Raw genomic sequence first — 13,499 nt, forward strand, 5'->3', positions numbered from 1 at the left:
GATAGATTTGTGTTGTTTGTGAATTTGTGAATTTTGCTTCGAATTTGTGTTGTTGTGGTAGCTTCGAACCGTTGTTGTTCGTGGATTTTGGTATTGAAACTGCTAGATTCGGATTTGTGATGATTTGGTACCGAAATTGCTTGATTCGAATTCGTGATGATTTGGTACTGAAATTGTTCGATTCGAATTCGTGATGATTTGGTGCTGAAATTGTTCAGTTCGAATCTGTGGTGTTGAATCTTGGTGAATTCTGGAAATTTGTGTTGTTTTTGGGAGAAAATTGAGTTTGTTAGGGTTTGGGATTCATGTGTTCTTGATGAAATTCATCAAGTTCATATGAATCTTGATGGTTTGATCTGTTTTTGGTGGAGAGAGAGAAAGAGAAAGTGTTTGTGATGATTGTGCAGAAAATGATTGGTGCCTTGACCATTGACTGTGACTGGACATTTATAGGTGATGACTGTGATATCTGGACCAATGAGAAAATGACACGTGGCCTGGACTTGTAACTAACTTTCTGGACAAATTTGCAATTAACTAAAAATAGAGGACTAAAGTGCAAAATGACAAAAAGGACTAAAAAGTAATTAAAATAAAAATTGGTAAAAAATGCAATTTGGAAATAACGTAAAGTGAAACGATTAAAAATGACAAAACGGACTAAAACGAACCAATTACTTAAATGAGGTACTTTAAAGTAACCTCTCTCTGCCGAAATTTCGTGTGAAATGACCAAAATGCCCCTAGGGACTAAAACGACTCAAAACGACTCAAATGCAATTTTAAAATGGTTTTTTGACATGGAATTAAAGCAAAAGTTTATGCAAGCAAAATTAAAAGACTCAGAGACAAATTTTTAGAAATTAAACAGAGTTTTATCACATGAAAAGACTAAAATGCCCCTAGGGGCTAAACTGACTCAAAATGGTTTCAAATGCAATTTTTAGAATGGATTTTGACATAGAATTGAAATGAAGACTTATTCAAACCAACTGCAAAGACTCACACAATTTTTCAAAGATTGAAAGAAATTTTAACATAGGAAATGACTAAAATACCCTTTTTCATGAATTTTGCAAGTAATATTGAAATAAAATGCAGAGAAAGATGTAATTGATCAGAGACAATTCAAATGACTTAAAATGTAAGAAAAGGAGAATGGAACTAGTATTTTTAGGTCCAAAATTAGGGTATAATAGTTTGATCAAAATGGAAAAATGAAAAAGTATACGTTAAAGAGAAATTGATATGATATTGGAAGTTACATTGCCTTTCCCATTCTTTTTTGATGTTTGTTTTAGATTTTTTTTTGGGAATTTTGTGAGATAGCTTGCTGTACTTTTGTTTTCATTCTGTAATTTTGCTTTTTCTTTTCTTTTTTAATTTAAGACTAATATGAGAGATTATTTTCTTTTGTTGGGTTTTTATACGTTTTGAGGAGACTAAGAACACCCACAATGGTACTAAACTAATGAAGATTTCTTAAATCACTAATGCTTAAATGCACGATAGTTGCGGTCGTCAAATACACGCGACCTGTATTCCATAACACGCTATTTCAGTTTTGAAAAATTTATTTTAAATAAAATTTGATTGAAACAAATTCAGAGAGGCCATGTATGTATCGTGCAATGTCGTGTGCAAATTACGTCGTGCACTATAGCAGTGCACTTCTTAAATAGATTTCATGTGTACACATCATTTATTTATAATTGTTTAATAAAAGTACTTATTAATGATCAAATGACTCTAATGGTAATACACTAACAGAGACTCTAATGGAGAGTTCTTAAATAGGTCCTACCATGTGCATATGTATTATGTCATTTATGTGTGCATTTAAAAAAAATTAAAAAGAAATTAAAGATAGCCAAAATAACATGAATTTGAAAGGTGGAACCAACATATGCCATAAGGGTACAAGTTAACATTTCTCATGTTTAAATAATTACAAAGTGTGAAGTAATATATTATAATAAGTGGAGTCCATTTTTTTTGAGTTCATCTTTGCTCTATTTTGGTATGCTCCATTTACTCCTTTTCAAGGCATAGATGGGTGATACATATCAAAAATAATTTCAACGGCTGGGATTAAAAAGGTTAAAATAGAGGCAGATTCATCTTATTCCTCTCAGCATCTCCATCGACATCTCTTCCACTTCCTCTTTTCGGCGCCCATCTCTGTCCATCGCAGATGCGGTGCTCTTCCTCCCTTCTGTTATTTTAACCACGACACACAGACCTTCTCTGTCTATCGGAGCCGGCGTCGATGGCAGCGGGACAGTGACAGTTCCATCTTCTCATAATTCCCATGGTTATGTTTATTTGAAATCCAGAAAACATCAAGAATGGGATGTGTTTTTGTTAATTTTGAAATCAATTTTTTCTTTTTGGGGTTTTCTTTGTTGCTTAATATTATTTTTGCCACGTGTCACACATCTATGCATTGAAAAGAAGTAAATGGAGCAAAGCAAAATGGAGCAAAGATGAACTCATTTTTTTTTTTACCAAGCAAAGTTAACTTTCATTAATCAACCACTGTTCAATACAAGAAGGATAAGAATAAAAAATACGGTGACTGACCCAAGAACAGGCTGCCCTAGCTAAAGTATGAGCAATCATGTTCGCTTGTCTCCTAACAAACTTCACCTCGAAGTTGGAATGTAAAGATAACTGGGAAATGATACTAGAAACAATAACATAAAATTCCGAATCACCATGGCCCAAAGACGATAAAACTTGCACTAAAGAAGCGAAGTCGGACTCGAAAACAACCCGGACCCATCTGTTCATATCAGCAAAGTGAATGGCATCGAGTAAAGCTACTGCCTACCCCTCCAAAATTGTCATATTTGGCCGCTGCCATTTCGTTTGAGCACGAATAAATTGTCCACGGGAGTCTCTAACGCAACACGCAAAAGATGTAAACTGGTTACGATCATTGAACGCGGCATCCACATTATACTTCAACCATGTCTCGTGCGGTTTCTTCTAAAATAAACTGTTACTTTGCACTCTATCTGCCTGTGTTGCACAACCAGTGGTGAGGGCTTTTTATGAACCTCTTGCCATTGCTACCATCCATCTAGTGTTGTCCTTCTGATGCTTGTTGAAGGATGATGAACGTTATTCCAAATAACATCTTTATGTGCAGCCCAAATTTGCCAAAGAAGTAAAGCCACCCGACCAGCAATGTCTTGGATTTCTGAACAACATATGTCCAAAACAAAATCTGCTAAACTGCTTGCAGTTCCAGCTCGCAGTTGCAGCACAATCAAAAGCTCTGCCCAATACCAACTCTCACCGTACAACCCACAAAAGCATGCCAATCATCCTCAACGCCTGTATCACACCAGGGACAGATCAGCTCACACTGTACATGTCGTGATTATAGTCAGAGACGCGTCGTAACATCCCTTGCAAATCCTCCATAACAAATTACTTGCTTTATGGGGAAATTCACCTTCCAAATTCTATGCCACTCTCATTCAACATGGAAGCGATCAGTGTGCAGCAACTCCATCATAGCTATTGTATAACCAGTCTTAACAATATACCTCCCGTTACGTTCCATCATCCATGTTATTCTATCATTCCAAACTTCCGCAAACAATGGTGTGTCAAGAATAGTTTGAACCATATCATCTGAAAACAAAGATTCAATCTTATCAATGTCCCAAGGTCGTTCCTCGTAGGCTATCAAATCAGACACACGCAAACTATGCACACCTTGACTTTGTGGGGATTGAATCCAACTTCCGTGGACACCTCGAACCCATGGATCATTCATGACGCTGACTTCCTGCCCATGTCCAATTGTCCACCGTTAACCATATAAAAGTAACTGACGCGAATTCTAAATACTCCACCAAGCAAAGCTCAGGTTATAACTAAGTTTAGCACCAAAATATGAAGACTGGGGAAAGTACCTCAATTTAAAAACTTCAGCAACCAGAGATTCATGGTTAGATAGAAAATTCCATCCTTACTTAGCTACCATAACGAGATTAAAAACTTTGAAGTTCCGAAACCCTATTCCATCAAACTCATTAGGACATGCCACGCGTTCCCAAGCCATCCATTTAATCCCTCTGTTGTTACTCCTTCCTCCCAGGTGGAATCCATTTATACCACCAAATTAGGTGGTATGGATGTGGATGCTCTCAAAGTTTCTATCTTCGCATGACGATCGTCGAATAAAAGCATACCGACTAAGGACAACTTAACTTCTCGTGGTCTCGTGCAGCTTTTCATTCAAGATCTTTGACCTGCTTTGGGTGTCGTAGGAAACAAGAATTGATTAACACAAACACGACACCCATACTTGCATGTATGTGACAAAATATCATACAAACTGAGTTAAACTCGCATAGAAGACCATTTGCCTGTATTGACGATAAATATAAATTAAATTTTAAATAATTTTTGTTTTATATTTCATTCTCTCAACACTTTTCTCTCCCTTCCTAATTCTTATCCCTGGGCATGATAATCTACTTTCGTGTAAGTTAAACTGAAACTGAAACTTTTGTTTCTCTATACAACTCAACAAGTACAATCACTTGTGAAACAGCGTCGTTTGGATCTTGTTCTGTCTTTCGGTCAAACACGCGTTTCATCCGGGACACGCTGTCCTCCCAAACAACTTCCAATTCCCCATAACACATATCTCTTTCTCACGCGCTCTTCCCCGGTGGCTCTTCCTCAATCCACCGCCACCGCCACCACCACCGCTTTATAACCGTCACCGGAGATAACCATTTAATGGATAATAATTCGGTTTTCAATGGAAATGGAAATTATAACCGAACATTCTCCTCTTATTCTTCCGCTTCTCAGAGAGATGTTCGTTACAGGTTTCATTCTCATAATTCTCAACTTTCTTTAATCCTATTCTTTCATTTTTAAGGTTTTTTTTGTTATGCCGAGGTTTTTGTGTTTTCGATCATGACAAGGATGTTTTTTTGTTTGGTCTATTTCAATACACATGACACAATTCATTGTCAATTTTAATCCTATTTTATTAACTGAATCACTAGTGTAATTTATGAAATTGTAGTTAATTGTTGAGTTGATTAAGTGATTAAGGAAATTTCATAATAATCTCTTTTTGTGAAAATTCCCAATCATATTTATCAAAAGAACTATGCATGAAACATAGATACTGGACATAACATTGACACAATCAGTTTTACATTAAGAACTGTTATGATTTTCAATTGGGTCATGCTAACAATTGTTAAGTATTCAAAAAAAGGAAATACTTGATAAGTTTTATGTAGAAAAAATTGATTTTTAAAAAATTGAATACAAAAGAAAATTTCCACTTTGGGTTTGCTAGCATTTTCCTTTTCAATTTTAAGAGCTATTTTGAGATACTGAGAATATTTTTGGCTAAATTGACTGCTTCCTATTAATTTAGGGACTAAATTGGTGATTCAGTTTATATGTCACATCAGAAACTACAAATTAGGATGATAGTACATTGCATTGATAGAGGGCCATTTTAATTTGTTAACTGATTTAAGAAGGAATTTTCATGGTTGGTAATGCAACATTAGATTATTGGGTGATCAGTCACTTTCACAACTTGGATTTGCTTGTTCTATCATAGAGACATAAGTTATGTTATGTTATGCGATGCATGAAAATAGGTAAAGGTAAGTGTCTGTTTTTCTGGTGTCCTGGTTTCTTTAGAAACTTCGTACATTAATAAGAATTGCATTTCACATGTACTCTTGAAAGTCACATTGGAATTATAGACATGCATGCAGTTCCTTGTAAATAATGGTTTGTTCAAATTCCGCTACGCTACATAGCTATAGTGCTGCTATAGGTGTTATTTAACAACATTTTGTACCAAATAGTGTATCGTGGAACAATAGCGATTTGTTAAAATTCTGCTATGGTATAGTGCTGTAGTACCTGTAGCTGTTATTTGACAACCAACAATTATAACAAGACTCTTTTTATCAAAAAAAATAAATTTTAACCAGACTCTTGTACACAATTTATAAATTGCAATATGGTGCTACAGTTTCCGTGGTGGCAGAGTCCAGAGAAGGGTCCTATTATGGATAAGCTGTAGGCAACTATACTGTACACTTATACAAGGTTGACTTGTCCCCCTTCTAATCACACATCAGGCCATCGGTTACTTTAATTATTGCGCCAAACTTCCCTTTTGATTTTCTTGGATAATATTTAAATAAAATTTGGTAGAAAACTAGCGTTTTTGGAATATGATCTAATTGCCATGAGTAGTATGATCAAGATCTGTTTAGTTTGTAGGTTCAAGCAACGATGGATCTTAAATAGAAAAAAAGACTTTCTTATGCGAAGTTCTAAGAATTTTAGCAATTTATTTTGATCATTTTGACACTTAGTTGATGGCTGTTAGCTTCATGATCTGGATCATGACACAGCATGGGATGTGCTATAATTTGAGTCTTTGAAACATAAAAATAGAACACAACATATGTTACATTCCATTTCCCCTTTCAGTCTAAGGGTCTTACAAGATGCGCAGCCAAATATTTTTGTCATTAAAGGATAACATTTTATTCCAAATGCATTATGTACTCAGTCACTAATAATTATCGTTTTTATACATCAATATAAATGAATTGAAGACTAAGCTTGTTATTTTGATTATGATTTGTCATAGTGGTGGAACTGTATTCTGTTTTTTTATCATTGCCTTTACAATACTTTATCATTACATTTTTTCAGCTGTGGCACTTGTGGTTATGAGCTGAACCTATCCTCTTCAAACCGGAACACCACATCCATAGGATCAAAATACGGGAAGTCCATAAAACGAGGTATCATATCATTCTTCAATATTGATGATAGCAGATTTACCCAGGTTGATGAGATTCAGTGCGTACCACATTTTCATAAGCACTCATGGGGCTTGTTCCGTCGAAGAACGAAGCTTCTTTGTCGTAAGTGTGGCAACCATATAGGAAATGCATACAATGGTTTCACTTCTTCTTTCCCTCTCGTGACAGACGGAGAAGAGTCATCCCCTAGCTCCAAAGTGTCCAGTGGTGTAAAATATGACATTCGTATTCGTTCATTGCAGCCTTCATCTTCTGACGAATCTGGAATTCCTGTATTAGCTTGAAATACCGGGTAATAATTGCACTTTGTTTCCTTGCTGCATAGTAGTCATTGGCGGTATGCAGGTTAGAAGTTCATCGATATGTGCAGTGATCCGGTTTGGCAAAGTTTCTGTATTTTCCCTCATTAAAATGTGAATAATAGATGTATGTGAAGGTTTAATAATCGAGTTTAAAAAAAAATACTTAAGTGGTGACATTCTATCAAGTTAATCAACTTGGCAAAACTTGTATTGGTGGGAAGAAAAAAGAGAATTTGAGATGAAAAAAACAGTCATTTGTGTGATACATGAAGGATGCTATGGAACATCATATATGCATTTCATATCATTGTAGGGCTCATTGATAAACAACTTAATTAAGTGTTTATATGATAAACACTTGTTATTTAAGCGAACACATGTGACATGCTTCTTATCAATGAACTCACATGTGTTCACTTATATAACAAGTGTTTATCATATCTAAGATCACTCAAACACTTATGCTTGTAGATAAGTCTAAATAACTGGTTGATAAGTCAATTTAAATCGTAGTCTTCATAATTTTTTAGTCTAATATTTCTAAAGACTTTGTCTAAAGTGCACAAGTAAAATGGCATTGTATTGTATTGTACATAAGTGTGTTTTTCATCATTGGATCAATATGACCCTTCATATCTCATTTGATCTAATGATAAGATTCTTTTATCCAATTGTTGTGAAAATTAAATTTTGCATGATGGAAGACTTATCTCATTTGTGCACAATAAAATGATAAGAAATATGAACAATTAGGATTTTGAATACTGAAGCAAACACCAGAAAATAAGTTACTATTAAGATTCAACAGATTAGGCAAGACTTGAATACTATTAAATAGATGTATTAAGAGTCAAGACATTGTCCAACATGGTGAAAAGACCAACTTTATTCCGTGGATGTTTCTACAATGAAGTTGCATAATCTTATCAATTTTTTAAAACGATGGTCCCACTGCGATGTAAAGATTGATTATAGATTCACATTAAAGCGACGTAGAAGTTAATCAAAACATTTGCATTACTTAAGTCAACATTGGCGGCATAATTCGTGCCTTAATCCCCATCCATGGTATTAGAATTTTCTACACTGGATTCGTGTCTTCTTTGGAAACGATTATTGTCAATATATTATGTACATCTGGAAATCACTCGAAACTCTAACAACGACCGACGACGTCCTTACAGAAGTAAAACTTCACTGTCCTTTTTGTCCTTATAATTGAGACAATTACTTGATCAATGTCGATTTGACAAAAGTAAAGAAAAACAAAAATAAACTCGATTTTGAGGCACATCGAAATAATCAATCAAGTCAACGTCTTGGCCGTGGAGACGACGATAAGCATGAGATTCTACTTCCTGAAAGTGACATCACCTATCATTAAAGTTTTAAACGATTTTTAAATGTTGCTTTGCAGTAGACCATTCATCGAAGTAATCACCAGATAATTATTTAGAAAGACATGTGGATTGAAAATAGAAAATGAAGCTACTACCTAACCTAGATCTTAGCTTTGCTATATTGGTTTTCAATATCAAACAATATCAAAGAATAAAAAGCCATTTAAATCATTAAATATGTAAAATGTTGTCACTATAATCAGCAAAATATTTAAATAGATTCAAAAGCTGAAAATTCAAAACTCTAGAAATCCATGTCTTTATCATTGTTGAGAATTATCTTGGTGGTAGATTTCAAGTGACAGCTCATTATTTTAGATAAATTTAAAACTTAATTTTTTCTTTGAAAGAACCTTAAAAAAGTTAAAGATGTAGAAAAATCATATGACACGTTGTTAGAAAAGATTCAATTACAAGATATAATCATGTATGTATGACAATACGTTTTGAAAGGAACATACATTGGAAAAGTCTATATTTCTAGCAACATATAAAGACCAACAACAATGTTAGTTCTTATTCTCAAATGTTCTTGTCTTGTACCAGAAACATGTTTCATATATCAAGTTTATCATTTTTTGTGGTGTTATGTATAGCTACTACCACAGTGATTGAAAGTAGCAATAGTGAGTGCAATTTCCCTGCAATCTTCAACTTTGGTGACTCAAACTCAGACACTGGTGGCTTGGCTGCTTCCCTTCAAGCACCAACGCCACCATATGGAGAGACTTATTTCCACAGACCTAATGGGAGGTTCTCTGATGGCCGTCTAGTTGTCGATTTCATCGGTAATGTTTTCTACTTCTACATATTTCTATGTACATGCAACATGATTGAGCTTTTAGTCCTTTTAAAATATATTTAGGCCTTTGGTCCATCCACAATTTTTCATTCATAAAATTAGTCTCTACTTTTTAGTCAACTCGTGTCTAACTTTCATATTTTTTAATGAAATTTTTCAGAAATGGGAGTAAAATTACGACAATATTTTCTAAAAAAAATATAATTTTTTAACAAAGCATGAATTTAATATGAATTTTTTAGCAACAAAAACATAAAAATTCATATTTAATTCATACTTTGTTAAAAAAATTATTTTTTTGGAAGAGATTGTCATAATATTCTACCCTTTTCTGGATAATTTTATTAAAAAATATGAAGGTTAGACATGAGTTGACTAAAAAGTAAGAACTAATTCATAGATGAAAATTTTTAGAGGGATCAAAAACTTAAGAAATATTTTAGAGGGACTAAAATCAAATGTTGATATATTTAGGAGAACCATTTACTTATTTAACCCTTATTTATCCCTTATTTATTTAAGCCAAAACTAATCCTTATTTATCCCTTATTTATTTAAGCTAAAACTAATGTTTAAAAAATTGAACTAATGGAGGCCGGTCGGTTGACAAGAAGTCGACTCATAACCCCATAAATATTTGAGTTCAACTCTCATTATCAACGTGTGAATTTCATGGGTAATTTATAAATACCTCTATCAACTCTCCTAAGCCTTCAATTATTCACAGAAAATCAGACATCAAACCGTCGAGATTCCAGGTCATGGCTCAATTGTTTTAAACCACTCGACTCGAACCAAGATGAATCTATAGTCAACCAGTTGAACCGTTTAATTCAATTTGATTTTTAAAACATCTACCAATACATAAAACCATCCTTTTGGCAGTACCAAATTAACTCTAAGTCCGAATTATATGCCTCTTGCAACAATTTATTTTAATCAATTTAATGCTAATTCTAAATAAAAGGTTTTACATTCTAATTTATGATCTGCAATATTGTAATTTCAGCTCAAAGTTTTGGACTCCCTTATCTAAGCGCATATCTTGATTCTCTGGGGACCAATTTTTCACATGGTGCAAACTTTGCAACATCAGCATCAACAATTAGACCCCCACCTAGTATTATACCTCAGGGTGGATTCAGTCCTTTCTACCTTGATGTCCAATACACTCAATTCAGAGATTTCAAACCTAGAACACAATTCATTAGACAGCAAGGTACAAGAAAAACTTACATTAATTTAATATTCACACATAGTTTTAGGTGGTCCTTAATTATAAAGACATGGTTTACTTTGTTTTTTATTCTTGTTTTTCTTTGTAGGAGGATTATTTGCAAGCTTGATGCCCAAAGAAGAGTATTTCTCTAAGGCTTTGTACACATTTGATATTGGTCAAAATGATCTTGGTGCTGGTTTTTTTGGAAACATGACTATACAACAAGTAAATGCTTCTGTGCCAGAGATAATCAATAGTTTCTCCAAAAATATTAAGGTAGTTCAATATCCTTCCTAAATGTTTGAACTATTTAGCTATTATTTTATAACTACAAACTTATTATATGTCTTATGGTATATTTTTCATATTTTGACCAACTAAAAAAATTAGTGATTGCAAGTTAAAAAATTCTATTGGGTGCGTTTCATCTGTTAAAAAATGAAGGGTATGACATGGCAACTCAAGCTGTATAGTATTTGATTTGTAAAATTGTTTCTTTTTGGGATAGGACAAGCTGGAGGCAAGGGACGAGACAAAAATATAATTTTTTGTCTCTCACTAAACCGCAACACAATTTTTTTTGTCCCACGTACAAGTTATCTAAATACAAAAATAGCTTTTTGTCCACCATAAATCGTATAAAACCAAAAATTATTCAATACCATAAAAATTTGTCCTGTGTTGTTCTGTCATGTACATATTATTTAACAAATCAAATGCATCCATCGAGATTTGCAAACTTACACCCACTTATTTTGGATCGGGTATAACTTGACAGGTTATAATAAAAAAATTGTATAATATACCACATGGTGTAACTTGCTATATACACCTCTAAAAAATAAGTGGGGCGTAAATTAGCAATCCCATTTCTTAATTTATTAATCTCATTTGATGAACTTGGTGATTCAGGACATATACAATTTGGGTGCTAGATCATTTTGGATACACAACACAGGACCCATTGGCTGCCTCCCTTATATTTTTGTGAATTTTCCATTAGCTGAAAAGGATGAAAATGGTTGTGCAAAGCAATATAATGAAGTAGCACAATATTTCAACCAAAAGTTGAAGGAAGCTGTCTTTAAAATTCGTGATGATCTTCCTTTAGCTGCAATCACATATGTAGATATCTACTCTGTTAAGTACTCCCTTTTTAACAACCCAAAAAAATATGGTAAGTCAAATTATGAGTCCATTTGTTACATATTATTTTGAGAAAAATAATAGTTTAATTTCTAGGAATATTCTTCCTTTTTATCACTACTTTAACTAGCTTCTATTAAACATAATTTTCACATAAAATTTTCAAATAAATACTTGAAATTGTTTCAAATAATCTAAAAATTGTTTCAAATAAAAGGTTGTTTTATGTAGCTTCTATTAAACATAATTTTCAGAAAATAGTTTTTTTTTTTAAAAAGCAAACAAACACAAAATAGTTTTTGTCTTCTTTTTAATCTCTAAAACATAATATCTAAATTATTGAATGACAATTTTAGAGGTTATTCACAACCTTATTCATTGATATGCAGGATTTGAGCATCCCCTAGTTGCTTGTTGTGGCTATGGAGGAGAGTATAATTACAGCAGTAGTGTTGGATGTGGAGGAACCATAGAGGTCAATGGTACTCAAATTTTTGTAGGTTCATGTGAAAGACCATCTTCAAGAGTGAATTGGGATGGAATTCATTACACTGAAGCAGCTAGCAAGTTTATTTTCCATGAAATTTCTACTGGAGCTTTCTCTGATCCACCCATTTCCTTGAATATGGCATGCCACAGAAATTCCATCAAAATATATTGAGCTTTATTTGCTTATTGATGCAAAAGTTTTATTACAAAATAAAGTGTTCTTCCACATAATACCTTAATATTCCATCTCACAAGAAATACATTTGGTTAACCTATGATTTCAATGCCAATTTCATACCCAATAATATCTTTTGCATAAGAGGGAAGAGAAATGTATATTTTAACATAAGAGGGGAGGAAAACATAATTCAAGTTTTTCTTAGGACAGATGGATTATTATACCCTAAAATATACACTCTCCACACTTGAGAAGAATATAAAGATAGACAGTTCTTGAATTTAAACATACCCATTTATTTATGTAGGTCACTTGGTCTTTTCTTTTAAAAAATAAGATATTTTAAAAAAATTAACAAAAAAAAGTTTGGCAAACACACATACACGTAAGACCCAAGGCTAGAAATGAGTTAAGTCGAACTCGCTTGAGCTCGACTCAACTTGATAAGAATTGATTCGAATCGAAATTCGACTAAAATCTGAAACAAACATTTTTTTTTGGCTCGAGTTCAATTCATTTAAAGTTCACGAACAATTCAGTTTAGCTTGAATCGCATAATTCGAAAGTCAATTTTTTTGGATCTTTTGACCTTTTAATTCTTTTTAAAAGGAAAATATTAAACTAAAATGAAAGTTATCGCAAGCATAAAGTGTTTAAAATACAAAAACACACGAAAACCACTACAGATAACAAACAAAAACAACGAAATTTCACATTTAGAATTGAGAATATATTCAAAATACTCTTCCAAATTCCATTATATATATATACATGATCCGATTAGCAGAAAGATATCCAGTGCGGTGAGTTGTTCCCCTCGTAAGCTTGAAACAGTGTGGGATGGTGTACTTGCTAGCACTTCGACGCTCAAATTGGTATGGGAGGGGGGAGGGTGGTGGTTAAGGGATGAAAAAGATGGCACATTTAGGGACTATGAAAGTACCAATTCTTACTGATCCTGTCAACAAGTCAAGGCTTGGAATCCATTTTAGTTTGTTAGCTTATTCCCAACAAGATTCACCGCTATCTCCAGGGAAATATGCAAAATCCAATTCAAAGAAAAATATGGGAAGTCTTGATGGTGTTAGGTCCGTCTAATGGTTGGTTGGGTGCTATGA

At 33.5% G+C, this 13,499-nt stretch overlaps 2 protein-coding genes across 3 annotated transcripts; both read left to right on the forward strand.

Annotated features, from left to right (window-relative positions):
- The first annotated feature begins 4,571 nt into the window (after positions 1-4,571).
- On the forward strand, positions 4,572-7,412 carry LOC146953196 (uncharacterized protein At4g08330, chloroplastic). Of its 2 annotated transcripts, XM_085708333.1 has the most exons (3): positions 4,572-4,856; positions 6,733-6,824; positions 7,014-7,412. In XM_085708333.1, the coding sequence occupies exons 1-3, from the start codon at positions 4,765-4,767 to the stop codon at positions 7,127-7,129; spliced, it is 300 nt and encodes a 99-aa protein (XP_085564459.1). In that variant the 5' UTR covers positions 4,572-4,764; the 3' UTR covers positions 7,130-7,412. The 2 variants fall into 2 exon arrangements, with proteins under 2 accessions (XP_085564459.1, XP_085564455.1); XM_085708329.1 differs by having other exon boundaries at positions 4,633-4,856; positions 6,733-7,412.
- Positions 7,413-9,065: 1,653 nt separating this feature from the next.
- Positions 9,066-12,478, forward strand: LOC146953197 (GDSL esterase/lipase ENOD8-like). The gene is made up of 5 exons (XM_085708296.1): positions 9,066-9,335; positions 10,359-10,568; positions 10,675-10,844; positions 11,481-11,745; positions 12,104-12,478. Exons 1-5 carry the CDS (start codon positions 9,074-9,076, stop codon positions 12,373-12,375), a joined length of 1,179 nt encoding a protein of 392 aa, XP_085564422.1. The 5' UTR covers positions 9,066-9,073; the 3' UTR covers positions 12,376-12,478.
- The last annotated feature ends 1,021 nt before the right edge of the window (positions 12,479-13,499 follow it).

The sequence above is a fragment of the Medicago sativa genome, chromosome 1, assembly GCF_051527215.1.
Source record: "Medicago sativa cultivar Bolivia chromosome 1, Bolivia_mono, whole genome shotgun sequence".
Classification (NCBI taxonomy): Eukaryota; Viridiplantae; Streptophyta; class Magnoliopsida; order Fabales; family Fabaceae; genus Medicago; species Medicago sativa.